Genomic DNA, 11,535 nt, shown 5'->3' with positions numbered 1-11,535 from the left:
ACAAAACGGTAGTTAATTTGTGCATGTTACTTCCCATTTATTAGGAATGCATGGCTTTGAATCACCTTTCCTAATAAGAATATAATGGCCATCTATATATCAAAAGTTAGTTTTTTCTTTTGTGTCACCAAAAATCATATATAATAGAAGAGAAAACATGGGAGCATGAAACAAAAGCATAAGGCTTCTTCATACCTCTTTAATTCTCTACAACAATATCATGCATGATATTTTATTGAAGTGAGAGATGAAGAAAGGAAGAGACAGTAGAGATATACAAGGTAATGGAGGCGGCAATAGAGAGGTGAGGTGATGGGAGCAATGGCTCACTAATTATGGCAATTGGGTGGCACAATTATTACACAAAATGACAAAAACCCAAACAAACAATAATGAGAAACAATTGTAATGTTAATAGTTGCTATTTTTACGTAATTGAGGGTCCATTCCAAGAGTAACGTGACTTCACATGGCCCAACTTTTTTCTTGTCTATCGTCGTAAACTCGCAATACCTAAACCTTAGGGTTGTCGGTTTCCAAAACCCCCGATCGATGTTACTTCAAACAAATGAACAACTTACAATATATACTAGCCTTTTTCTATGTATAGTTTCAACTTCTTCTACATATTTTTTTGCTTGGATTGGTGGTTATTATTGGATAAATATTTAAAGAAAACAAAAGTTAGTTGGAGAGTGTGTATAGAGTTTAGTTTTATACTGTACGTAGAAGAACCAAGTTGGTGTTTAAACTTTTCAGACATGCATGGGAATGTGATCGAACAAAATATCTCAAATGAAATATCTTCTTGTAGACCAATTAAGTTACATATCTAAGGAAATCAAAAAAGGAAAAAGTTACATATCCAAGTCACGAGAAGATATTATTATCAAATGCCTAATAGTTAGGGTAGATATTTTGAAGTTAGATATTGGACTATGTAATCTAATTAGAGATGAGAGATATTATAGTTGCAGGCTGTACTTTGATAGAGACAAGTCAAGTTCATGAATTCATATTAGTTAAGAAAAGGAAAGCGGTGCGATTGTGATTGATTGATTATTAATTACTATTTGATCGTTTCCTTTGGAAGTTTTCAACAAGACACTCGTGCACACGGTCCCATATTTAGTGTTATCCAACCACCAGCTTCAGCTAGATCAATCATTTTCAGTTTCAATTATTTGGTGTTTTTGTTTTAGATGATGCTAAATCTTCATTTGATCACACAAATATGAGATAAAGATATGCTCACTAATTAAGTAATTAGAACCATTCATAACCATGCATCAATATACCCAAAGTTGAGGAAGGGCTTGACAAAATATCTTTGTTTTGATTCTTGCTTGCCTAATTTAAGATCTAATTAGTGGGTACGTACATCAAATTATGATTTAACAAAGGATTAAGAAAACAAAGACATGAAATTAGGTACATATTGAGCGAACTAATGATATATGTCGAGATCATAATGAAGTGCATAAAGAAAAGGACATGAAGTTGGCTTTGATGGAACAAAGAACATTATCCCCTTCACGTGGCTTTTACTTTCACAACCCTATTTCCTATTTCTTGACCTCTCTCTCTCTAGCTCCCTCTATATATATTCTTATTCAACTTCATTTTAGCTAAAACTTTCTAGCTCTATCTCAAAACATCATCATCAATGGCTGCCTCATACCACGTCCGATCTAGTAGCTTACCAGCTCGGCTACACCCACATGGTCTCAACCAAATTCAGCAACTCCTTAATAAGCTTCGTGCAGATGATAACAATAGTCTCTCACTTCTCTCAAATCTCTACGACTCTGTCTCTCATCTTTTCAACGATTCACCTTCTTCACTTCTAGTCCCTCATCACTCTTTCTTCACTCACCTTCTTGATCTCTCCCTTTTACACCTTGACTTGTGTTCCAAGCTAAGAGACATCACTTGCCGCATCAAGGATTGCCTCCGCGACCTCCGTTCTGCTTTCAGACGGAGGAGACACAGTGGAGATTCTACCATTCGGTGTCACGTCAAAGCTTTTATCCGCTCTAGGAAAGCGGTTCATAAGGACATTGCTAAGCTACTCTTGTTGCTCAAACAAACCGGCCTATCCTCATCTGAGTCCTCTCATCCCTTGATCACACTGCTCCAACAAGTTTGTTCCCAAACATGTCAAACCTTTAGGACAGTCTTGTTGTCCCTATCCACAGCTGTACCTAAGCCCAGGCCTTCCAAATGGGCCCTGGTCACCAAACTGGTGATCAAGAACGTTACTAGTACAAGTGGTCAAGTTAGGACTGGACACAGAAACGAATTCCAGATGATGGACGAAGAACTGCGAAGATTCAGCATGGCAGAAGAGATAAAGAAGGATCGGATCAAGTCTATGATCACCAACTTGGATAAAGTAGATGTAGCGGTTGAAGATCTGGAGGAGTCGCTCGAAAGATTGTACAGACGTATGATCCAAGCTAGAGTTTCTTTATTGAACATACTCTCTTTGCATATATAACTCATTAATTGGAATCCTTGTATGTATACAATATCATCCAAATTTTAGAGGAAACATGTTACCTTCACATATTTTTGGACACTGAAACAATTGCATGTATAAAACTATAAATGAAAAACTTAGCAGCAGCGACATTTCAACATATCGATGCAGGTGTAGGGTCTTGATCTATCCTCGAGTTCAAACGCTGTGGGAAGTGAGTCTAGATTATAGTTTCCGCAACAGACGTTGTATAGGTTCCTCCGAATTCCTCTGCTAAACGGATGCACTCGTCCCGGAATATTCCTGCAAACCCCAATAGCTTTAGTATCATGCAAACAAACCTGATATTATTACTAGGTGATAGAAATTGAATTACCTCATGTATGGAATACGTCTTCGTCTCACAAGTTCATAAGTGCTTTGATTTGTCAAAATTAGGTAGCTGCAAGAAATCAGTTGAAATAGAAACAGAAGCAGTTAGACAAAGAAAAAAGATATGAGATTGTGAAAAATAACACAAAATGTGAACACCAACCTGTGAAAAATCAATAGAAGCAGCACAAAAATCAAAGAGATCGCCAATATGACAAGCAGCAGTATGATAATTGCATTCTTCCACCTGTTCACATTTCCATTTGAAATTCGTGTTTTAACAAGTTGGAGCTGCTAAAGGGCCGGAGAAGAAATTGGCCAATACATGAGGAGATAAGAAAGTATCATACCAAGGTTTTGCTACATTACTCAGGTAGTCAACGTACATGATGAGCGTCCAGATGCATAGAGTTGTCTCTTCACAGATGTACCACCTGGTATCACAGAAACTCTTTACTGGGATCTAAAAAAGAAAAAGTCTGTTGCATAACAGTACCGAGTTATTGGACAATAAAACAGAACGACTTCAGCTTTTGCAGGCTTACCAGAATTTACTATGGTTTTTCTGGCCTATACATGTTCCTAACCAAACACAGTGATGATCAAACTGAAGAACACATCGATCACAATCATGACAATGTTTGGTTCGTGGAGGCTGCAAAGCATTACGTGTTTCGAGAGAAAGTTTTAGAGAGTGGGAACTTGAACAAACAGGTAAAGGTGAAATCCGAAAGAACAATTAGAGTGTCCAATTGAATCATACAAGATTCAAATGTTACCTGCTCCACATGACAATAGCCGCATGTCAAATTTCTGCAAGTCATAAACAAAACAATTCAGAACACTCCTTTCTACTAACAATTACAAGTTATAAGCTGATTCTTCAGGATTCACACAATACAAAACCTTGATTGAAGTTTATATGTACCTAATGGATGTCCCTGGAGGGTACAAGTCCAGAACCAACTTCCCCCAGGGCGTTGGAGGCCTTCTGGGACATGAGGCTGATCCTCCTTCGACATTAACAACAACGCTCTCACTTTTTCTGGAAGCATGTTGTCTTCGCTTAAATAATAATAAAAGTATAAACACAACAGTGAGACACAGTAACGTAGAACTCACTTCCATCACTTCGATAAGAATCAAGTAATCAAACTGTATTTCTTATCACTGAATTACAATCAAGAACCCTAACTACCTTGGAAAACTGTTGTAGAGCTCTCCTAACTCTCCTATATCCAAAAGGCGTCTCTCACTAACCAAACGATCAAAAGATTCTTACTTTCCTATCCCTCCCCTATATTATAATCTATTCTAGTGTCAATCACACTTTTTTCATCAAACTTCATAGAGTTTTTGCCACTACAAGAACGAAAGAACAATTCTTACATTGAGGTCGTAGATGGGTTTCTATACATTGCACTAGCCTCGCAAACATCCCTCATTGCATCAACAACATACCTAAAAGACAAGGAAGAAGGTCAAGCACCCATTTTTTAGGTTTCAGAATCAAAATGAAACACACATTTAGGCATAGATAGGTAGATATACCCAGGTGAAGAGCCAGAAGTTACAAAATACTGCAGAAGCGTTGCAGAAAACAGTAAGATATAACAGCCCATATACCTATCAGAGAAAGAATCACAGAGTAATCAACATTAAGCTCAAGGATACAGTAATTGAATAAGCAGAGAGAGATAAGGAGTAATAACCATGGATCTCGTTTAGTTTTCTCAATAAATTCAGCATCGAAAAGGAAGAGAAAGCCGATAAAGACGAGGTGGAGAGCTACTAGTGCCAATTTCAGAAGTAGAGAAGATCTTCGAACTGGGTAGATGAAGAAGATAGCAATTAGATACAGAATCATAAGAACCTAATGAAACACCGGATCGTGAGATAGATTAGGGTAAAAAGAGAGGAAATTGGTACCAGGATCGGAGAGACAAGGGAGGTTGAGGAGACATTGATCACGAGCTCGATCCCAGGGTTGAAGGAAAGGGCAACAAACGCCCATGTTTTGGTTTGACTCTCTCTCTTTCTCTCAAGCAAACATTGGGATTGGAGAAGAAGAAGAGACAGTGACAGAATCGGGTAATAAGCCAAAAAGAAGATCTTCAAAATTTAATCTTTGAAGATAGTTTATGGAGATGCACGAGAGAGAGAGAGAGAGAGAGAGAGAGAGAGAGAGAGAGAGAGAGAGAGAGAGAGAGAGAGAGTAGGTTCGATTAATCCGCCATTATTGCGTAATTAGTAATTTAATTACTGTTTAAGTCGCAAACTCGCAACAAGACAATAGAAGATGAACAAGTGGGGGAGATAGACTTGAGTTGGGCCTTGTTTTCATGCCCAATAACAATTGGGTTTAACGGTATTACGAAGTTGTGGGCTCAAAGGCTTTATTGATTGAAGAAAAGATAGGAGACGTGTAAAATGATGATACTCAAAATAGAACTTCAAACATAAACATTTATCATATCTGAAAAATCTCACTACGTACTCCCAACATAAACGTTAAAAAAAGGACATTTGATGTAAGTTTATTATAGAGTATGATTTTTTTATATATTTTTTGGTTTACTGGATTTGAGAAGAGACCGTAACTAACTTGATGCACAATTGCTAATCATATCCGATACAAAAACACAAACACTTTAGTTCAGGGCTGGACCTGTGTAACAGTGTAAGAGTATGATGAACCATTCTTCCGCTGCGCGATTACATTCATAGTGTCAAGATTGAATAGAGAAATGATCAAAGAACTTCATTACAAAGAGTGGACGCTTTGTCGGTAGGATTGTAGTGGGGGTCATTAGTATATTACAAACCACAATACCAATGACCTAATTTTATTTTCTTGTTGAAAAATAGAGTGACATTTTCGAAAAAATTGTCTAAATCATAAATTTTAAAAATAGTGTAGATTTCACATGTGATTATAAGATATATCATAACATGGTAATTTTGAGCATTGAAATGCAACAATCACCCTTTATAATAACCTTTTCAAAATCTCAATAAGCTTCTTTTTATTGAGTTAGGCATAACATAACTATAATTCAATAACTAAATGTAAAAAAGACCAAAGACTCGTGTGTCTTGAAAACTACTAATAAACAAAACGAAACCAAGTGTAAAGAGAGGAGCATGCGAGCACGTTCGTTAGTTAGAAATGAGGAGAGCACATCATGTTCCATATATCCCTTAAAGCCACCGTCTTCACTTTTTATTCACATTTTACGTTTCCTTAGACGTCCTCTTTTAAAACCAAAACCAAAACCAAAAGAAGACAAGATCCACCCATAAACATGGCCAACTCCAAACGTTTGTTTGGTGTTGTAAGAAGGAAACTTCTCCGACGATCTCAAAGCAGAATCACAATCATTCGCTCTTCAGCTCCAGAAACAACTCGAGAAGAGATTGCCGCCGTTAAAATCCAAGCCTTTTTCAGAGGGCACCTGGTAATTTACATTTTCTATCTCTGTAGATTTTGAAAACCTGAAAAAACAAAATTGGTAAAACCATTAAAGTGTTTTGCAGGCAAGAAGAGCGTTTAAAGCATTGAAGAGTCTGGTGAAGTTACAGGCGGTGGCTAGAGGAGTGCTTGTGAGGAGACAAGCACGAATTGCTTTACATTGTATGCATGCTCTTGCTCGCTTGCAGGTTAGGGTTCGTGCTCGTCAGCTTCTCTCTCATTAACTCTGCTTTTTCCCCTGTTTTTGAAAAAAACATCTTGTGATTGTGACATTTTACATTGCTTCACCGGTTTTGTGATTTTGTTGTATATGTTATTAGCTAACTCTCTAACATCCTGCATTTGTACTAATAAACAAGATCAGTTTCGCTGACACATTCTGTCTCAAAATTGGTATCAACACAATATGCATTCTAAAAGGATCCATATAGATTATTTGAAGCAAAACCCTACAACAGATTTATACTTGGCAAGGAAGCTGATTAAGGGGATACCTTGGAAAAGAAGAAATGGAAAAGGCTTCCATGGAGACACACACACGACTTGATTTTTCAAGAATCTGGAAGTTAGAAACAAGATCAAAAGAGTTTATGACATCAGCCTATAGGTAAACAATATAACAACAAAGAAGTTACAAGTACTTGTCTCCATTTCAACACACACATACAAATCGATCTACAAGACCACAAAGTCCAAAATAGAGACGAGAGAGTACTGAGATATTGGCGCGGCTCAATCAGATAATCTAGAGAGAATAATGTATATCTACGTGTGTGGTCAGGTAAGATCTGAGTGAACCAGGCCAATATCAAAGGGACTCTCTCATGCTTAAAGTGCGGATATCAAAGGAAACATTGTAAAATGAAAAAACAAGAAAGAAGTGTTGATGTGAAGTGTGAGGAGGAGAAGTGAGAATGTCTGTGGGGAGTTATAAAGGAGAGGAAGAATTAAATTAGGGTAAGAGAGAAGGAAATGGAAGGTATGGAGCATTTAAACCTCATCTACTACCAAAGCACAAAAGCTGGCCTCACCCTCTTTAATCCTCCTCTTCTTCTCTCTTCTCTCTCTTCATATTTTTTTCATATATCCATCCTTCAAAACTAAACTGGCTATGCAATGTGAACCTATACTTCTTTGTCTCCTCCTCTGTCTTTCCTTCTTGAGGAGGTTCATAAATCAAAATTCAAATATATATAACCAAAAAAAGAGAAAAGATTTTGAGGAAGAATTAAAAGAACATCGATGAAGATGCTTTGTAATAAATTTTGAGGGAATCTCGCAGAAGAGAGGGGACACTGGCTGGACCTGCCTGCAACATTTAATAGTCTCTTACTGCTTTTCTTTCTTTCTTTCTAGGCCCCTCTCTCTCTCTTTCTCTGCTTTTTACAAAACCTCAAGCAAGTTATGAACCCTAATATGACCACTCACTCTCTCTCTCTATTGATGATTCTCAAGAGAAAAGATTCGTGTTTTAATGTCACATTGTAACACCAGAGCTTGTTTAAAACCAACACCTTTCTTTTTTGTCTGGTTAGGACTGGTGGGATGGCAAAAACTTTTGCAACCCCTATTTACTTCTCTCATGCTTTCTTACTACATTAACCTCTCCGGTCCACCATTGCCATAAATTTTATGCAGAACACACATTATCTCTCTTTCTTTCTCTACCCAATTATATTTTCTTGACTTGCAATATCAAATCATATCATTACTTATCAACACGCTTCATTCTTTCTTTTCAGGATTACTGTTTTCGAATAGTTCAGACTTATGATTCGTTACCATTGAGTTATTGAGTAGTAGCTTAATATCAATGTCGCATTTAAGGAACATTATAAGCTACTAATATGAAAAGCTAAGAGTTCTTACGTCAATACCATGCATTGTATTATCTATAGGAGCAAGTTCTATGATGTAAAAGTAGACCTGAAACAAGGACAAAGGTATTGTGATGTATATTGCACACTTGAGCTTTAGTATTAACTGATTCTTGGCTTCATTCACATATATAGAATAAAAAGCAATATCAAGCACCTCTGTATTATGAATGCAATACAAATACATGACAGAAGAAGAAGGCCTACATTCATATTCATTCATCATCAACAACAAATTACATCGTTACACAAAGTTTGCTGAATAAATAAAAATTAATAATTACTGGAATGAGTTCCAAACATCAGTATTGTGTGGCTTTCACGTTAAAATTATACATTCTTATACCAACAACAGTGACTTTTTTTTTTATATAACTACAAAAGATGGAGCCTAAAAGTGGAGTATCTTAGATTTTCTTGGGGAATGTCATACCACCGCCTCGGATAGAGAGTGGGGGTCCTTTCACAGAGCTCACCTGATTGGTATCAAGGAAGATTATGACCACAGTTATGTCATCGTGGAAATGTCTCCTCACACCTCTCTCTATCTTCTTTAGATCAGAATATCTCATCTCTCGTTTCTTTGCCGCCTCTTGCAGTGCCATCTTCACCAGTCTCCGTGCAATCCCCTGCATTCATTTCCACAACAAAGGATAGAGTCAATCTTTGGTTTTGTAATTGGTTTTTACTGAAAGTGAAAAAAAAAGGAAGAAATGGGTCTAACGCACGTTTCGTGGGTGGTTCTGAACGATGTCAACAGCTTCTTGGTTGCTCATCTGTTCCCATAGTCCATCAGAAGCGAATATTAGAAACTTATCTTGTGGTTGGATCTCATGCTCCGTTATCGTTGGTTCCCCACTCAAGATAGGTCTTTTGAACGGTTCACGGATTCTATACTTTGTGTACAATGGTTCCTTGTTGAACTCTGCCTTTTTAAGATACACGTCGCCTATGGATCTAGATATCTGCAAAGGAACAAACATATCTTAGCCTTTTCAATTTCAATCTCCAGGATTATCTTGACATATCTAGCGTTTGCACCTAGTGTCTACTGTCTACATGCAGTGATAGGGATAAAATATGGATTCAACTGTTGAGTCAATTATATAATATCTGTATCTTTGTGTAGGAGGGGCATACATACACTGGCTTTTAGATAATACCTATTTCAACTTCAACCAGAGCTCTGACTTTCTCGGGTTGGTGGGTTTGGTATTGGCAATGTCAAAGTCAAGGTTACGACAAATCTAGCCTTTTGAATGTAAAGTCTAATTTAATGCAGAGACCTTATCGCCAAACAGATAAAACATTGACAAATTTCTTGGTTGATCTTGACATCTTAAAAGTAAGAAAAAAACACTGCTTTTTTGATTCGAAGTTTAGCATTTTGGCTTCATGAAACCAGCAAGAAGTTCCAAGGCCATTTAATTCAAATTAGCTCCGGTTTTGCCTTACAAGACAACTATATATCAATTCAACGAGTGATTCACTAAGATACTCATGTACCTGAATTAAAGCCGTCATTTAACCATAAAATCTAATTAAATATCATTCAGATTGAGAAACATACCTGAATAAGGCCCTTAACACGCCACACATTGTGCTTTAACATGACAATATGCGAGTCATCTGGGTGCAAGGAGTGCATCTCCTGTCTAACAGACTCTATACTCACATTATGTTCAGCAGAGAGCTGAAGGGCAATAACCTCACCTGTCGCCTTCATAGCCCTTCCAAGAACTGCACGGGAATCCCCAACATTAGCTATGTAAAGCATCCCTCCGCATATAACACCCACCAAGCAGCAAGACCCAACCGCTGCAATCTGTGGCTTAGTTGGCCACTGCTTTGTCACAACCCCTAAAAAACCTTCTTCTGTCGCCTCATACGCCTTTTTAATTACATCCACCGACATAGAGGCCTGCTCTGCAGCAAATCCTGAAAATTCAAACAAGATTTTAGTTTCCGCACGGTTGGTTTGTAACCTGGTATGCATATATCATTCAGTTTCCTCACTCTTTAGATGCTGAAAAAGGTGATCATTAACAAATCGCGACGTCTCAGGCCCGCCATGGCCATCATAGATTCCAATAAAAGTTCCATAAGGACCAGAGTCAAGAGTACTCAAAGGCCCAGACTCAACTTGGCTCTGATCCTCAAGCAAGTTGTTGGCTTGAACAACAGCCATGGAGAATTCACCAACGAGGTGCTGACCAAAGTCTTTGTACCAAAGCAATCCATCTTGTTTTCCAGTTGAATCAGAGGACTTGCCCGAGGAAGAAGACGGCCACAGACAAGCACTCAAGAGTTTCATTAACGTTGATAACATCCCTCATTTCATCAAGACACCCCTTTTTTCCTCCACATCCGTCAAAGCGATGCACAGAAACAATCAAAGTCGAAAAAAGATTTAAGCTTTTAAGAATCTGCAATTCAAAACAGAATTAAAAGTAAGGATCTGAACAAAACAACAATTTTATAAGCTTAATAGAATCTGAAAACTCTCGACTTGGCTGAGCAAAAATGATATCAAAAACCCAACTTTAAACTAAAAAAACTGCAAACCCAATTGGTTAATGGATCAGATAAGCAAGAGGGAATAGTTTATTCAACAAGGATCAGATCAAAATCCAAACTTTTTCAAACTCTGAGAAAATTAGTACCTGAGAGATTCTGGAGTAGCTGATGTGTAAACAGGAAGAAGTCACTCGCAGACTTTTCACAAGTCAACTGATACACATCAAAGCAATTACAATCAGAGAAGCAATCTTATAATCCAAAAAAAGGATTTGAGGGTTTAGTGATTGAGAGAAAAGGTCGACAAATACAGGTATACGAAAAAAAGATGAAGATCTGAGAAAACAAATTGATGTAGAGAAAGAGAGAGTGATGGATCCGAATCAGATCCAGAAGAAAGAAGGAAGAAGAAGAAGTAGCGTCGACCTTCTCTCGGAGAGGAAGAAGGCAAAGGAGAAAAGAGAGAAGAGAGAAAGGAAAGGGCTCCACTGCTTCTAACCAGACAATCCAATCTCTCAAATTACTTACTGGATCAGATTTTCTAAACCTAACCCTTCTTTTCTCCTCTAATTGACTTTTCTTTCCTCTTTTTATTTACCCAAACGGTCCTTTATCTTTGTAATAACTTACAATTTATACCAAATAACTAATTCTGTTATCAATTAAACCCACAACTCCGAATTCGACGATTCCTTATAACTTGGAGAGGTAAAAAAAAAGTGTTGCAGATATAGACAAGTGTTTGTATTGGTAGATATATGTAGAAGAAAAAGATTGATAGTTAAAAAACCAAAAAAAAAAAGATATAGATAAAA

The 11,535-nt window shown here is 37.4% G+C and overlaps 4 protein-coding genes, 1 long non-coding RNA gene and 1 other non-coding gene across 9 annotated transcripts; 2 read left to right on the top strand and 4 right to left on the bottom strand.

Annotated features, from left to right (window-relative positions):
- Window positions 1–143: 143 nt before the first annotated feature.
- AT3G08200 lies at window positions 144–481 on the bottom strand. The gene has a single exon (NR_141406.1). It is a non-coding gene; the product is annotated as an other RNA (long non-coding RNA).
- Window positions 482–1,630: 1,149 nt separating this feature from the next.
- AT3G51400 (hypothetical protein (DUF241)) lies at window positions 1,631–2,736 on the top strand. Its single transcript, NM_114999.2, has one exon. The coding sequence runs from the start codon at window positions 1,667–1,669 to the stop codon at window positions 2,498–2,500; it is 834 nt and encodes a 277-aa protein (NP_190708.1). The 5' UTR covers window positions 1,631–1,666; the 3' UTR covers window positions 2,501–2,736.
- AT3G51390 (DHHC-type zinc finger family protein) lies at window positions 2,466–5,042 on the bottom strand (the record flags this gene model as incomplete). Of its 2 annotated transcripts, none has more annotated exons than NM_114998.5 (11): window positions 4,784–5,041; window positions 4,567–4,681; window positions 4,406–4,480; window positions 4,244–4,315; window positions 3,783–3,914; window positions 3,634–3,667; window positions 3,400–3,509; window positions 3,205–3,288; window positions 3,018–3,101; window positions 2,859–2,924; window positions 2,466–2,785 (listed from the first exon to the last, which is right to left on the bottom strand). In NM_114998.5, exons 1-11 carry the CDS (start codon window positions 4,866–4,868, stop codon window positions 2,620–2,622), a joined length of 1,023 nt encoding a protein of 340 aa, NP_566950.1. In that variant the 5' UTR covers window positions 4,869–5,041. The 2 variants fall into 2 exon arrangements, with proteins under 2 accessions (NP_566950.1, NP_001326942.1); NM_001339514.1 differs by having other exon boundaries at window positions 2,620–2,785; window positions 3,783–3,899; window positions 4,784–5,042.
- A 728-nt stretch (window positions 5,043–5,770) lies between these two features.
- Window positions 5,771–6,550, top strand: IQD20 (IQ-domain 20; the record flags this gene model as incomplete). The annotated part of the gene is made up of 2 exons (NM_114997.2): window positions 5,771–6,312; window positions 6,392–6,550. Exons 1-2 carry the CDS (start codon window positions 6,160–6,162, stop codon window positions 6,548–6,550), a joined length of 312 nt encoding a protein of 103 aa, NP_190706.1. The 5' UTR covers window positions 5,771–6,159.
- A 479-nt stretch (window positions 6,551–7,029) lies between these two features.
- On the bottom strand, window positions 7,030–7,152 carry MIR171a. The gene has a single exon (NR_141671.1). It is a non-coding gene; the product is annotated as a microRNA ath-MIR171a precursor (primary transcript).
- A 1,202-nt stretch (window positions 7,153–8,354) lies between these two features.
- AT3G51370 (Protein phosphatase 2C family protein) lies at window positions 8,355–11,459 on the bottom strand. 3 transcript variants are annotated; one of them, NM_001339513.1, is made up of 6 exons: window positions 11,147–11,283; window positions 10,867–10,933; window positions 10,220–10,629; window positions 9,774–10,141; window positions 8,932–9,168; window positions 8,382–8,832 (listed from the first exon to the last, which is right to left on the bottom strand). In NM_001339513.1, the coding sequence occupies exons 3-6, from the start codon at window positions 10,530–10,532 to the stop codon at window positions 8,611–8,613; spliced, it is 1,140 nt and encodes a 379-aa protein (NP_001327130.1). In that variant the 5' UTR covers window positions 10,533–10,629; window positions 10,867–10,933; window positions 11,147–11,283; the 3' UTR covers window positions 8,382–8,610. The 3 variants fall into 3 exon arrangements, with proteins under 3 accessions (NP_566949.2, NP_001327130.1, NP_974411.1); NM_114996.4 differs by having other exon boundaries at window positions 8,355–8,832; window positions 10,867–11,459; NM_202682.2 differs by having other exon boundaries at window positions 8,391–8,832; window positions 9,774–10,629; window positions 11,147–11,215.
- Window positions 11,460–11,535: the final 76 nt, after the last annotated feature.

The sequence above is a fragment of the Arabidopsis thaliana genome, chromosome 3 (assembly GCF_000001735.4).
Source record: "Arabidopsis thaliana chromosome 3, partial sequence".
Classification (NCBI taxonomy): Eukaryota; Viridiplantae; Streptophyta; class Magnoliopsida; order Brassicales; family Brassicaceae; genus Arabidopsis; species Arabidopsis thaliana.
The sequence above is the reverse complement of the archived record's forward strand: the minus strand, read 5'-3'. Positions and strand labels throughout refer to the sequence as shown.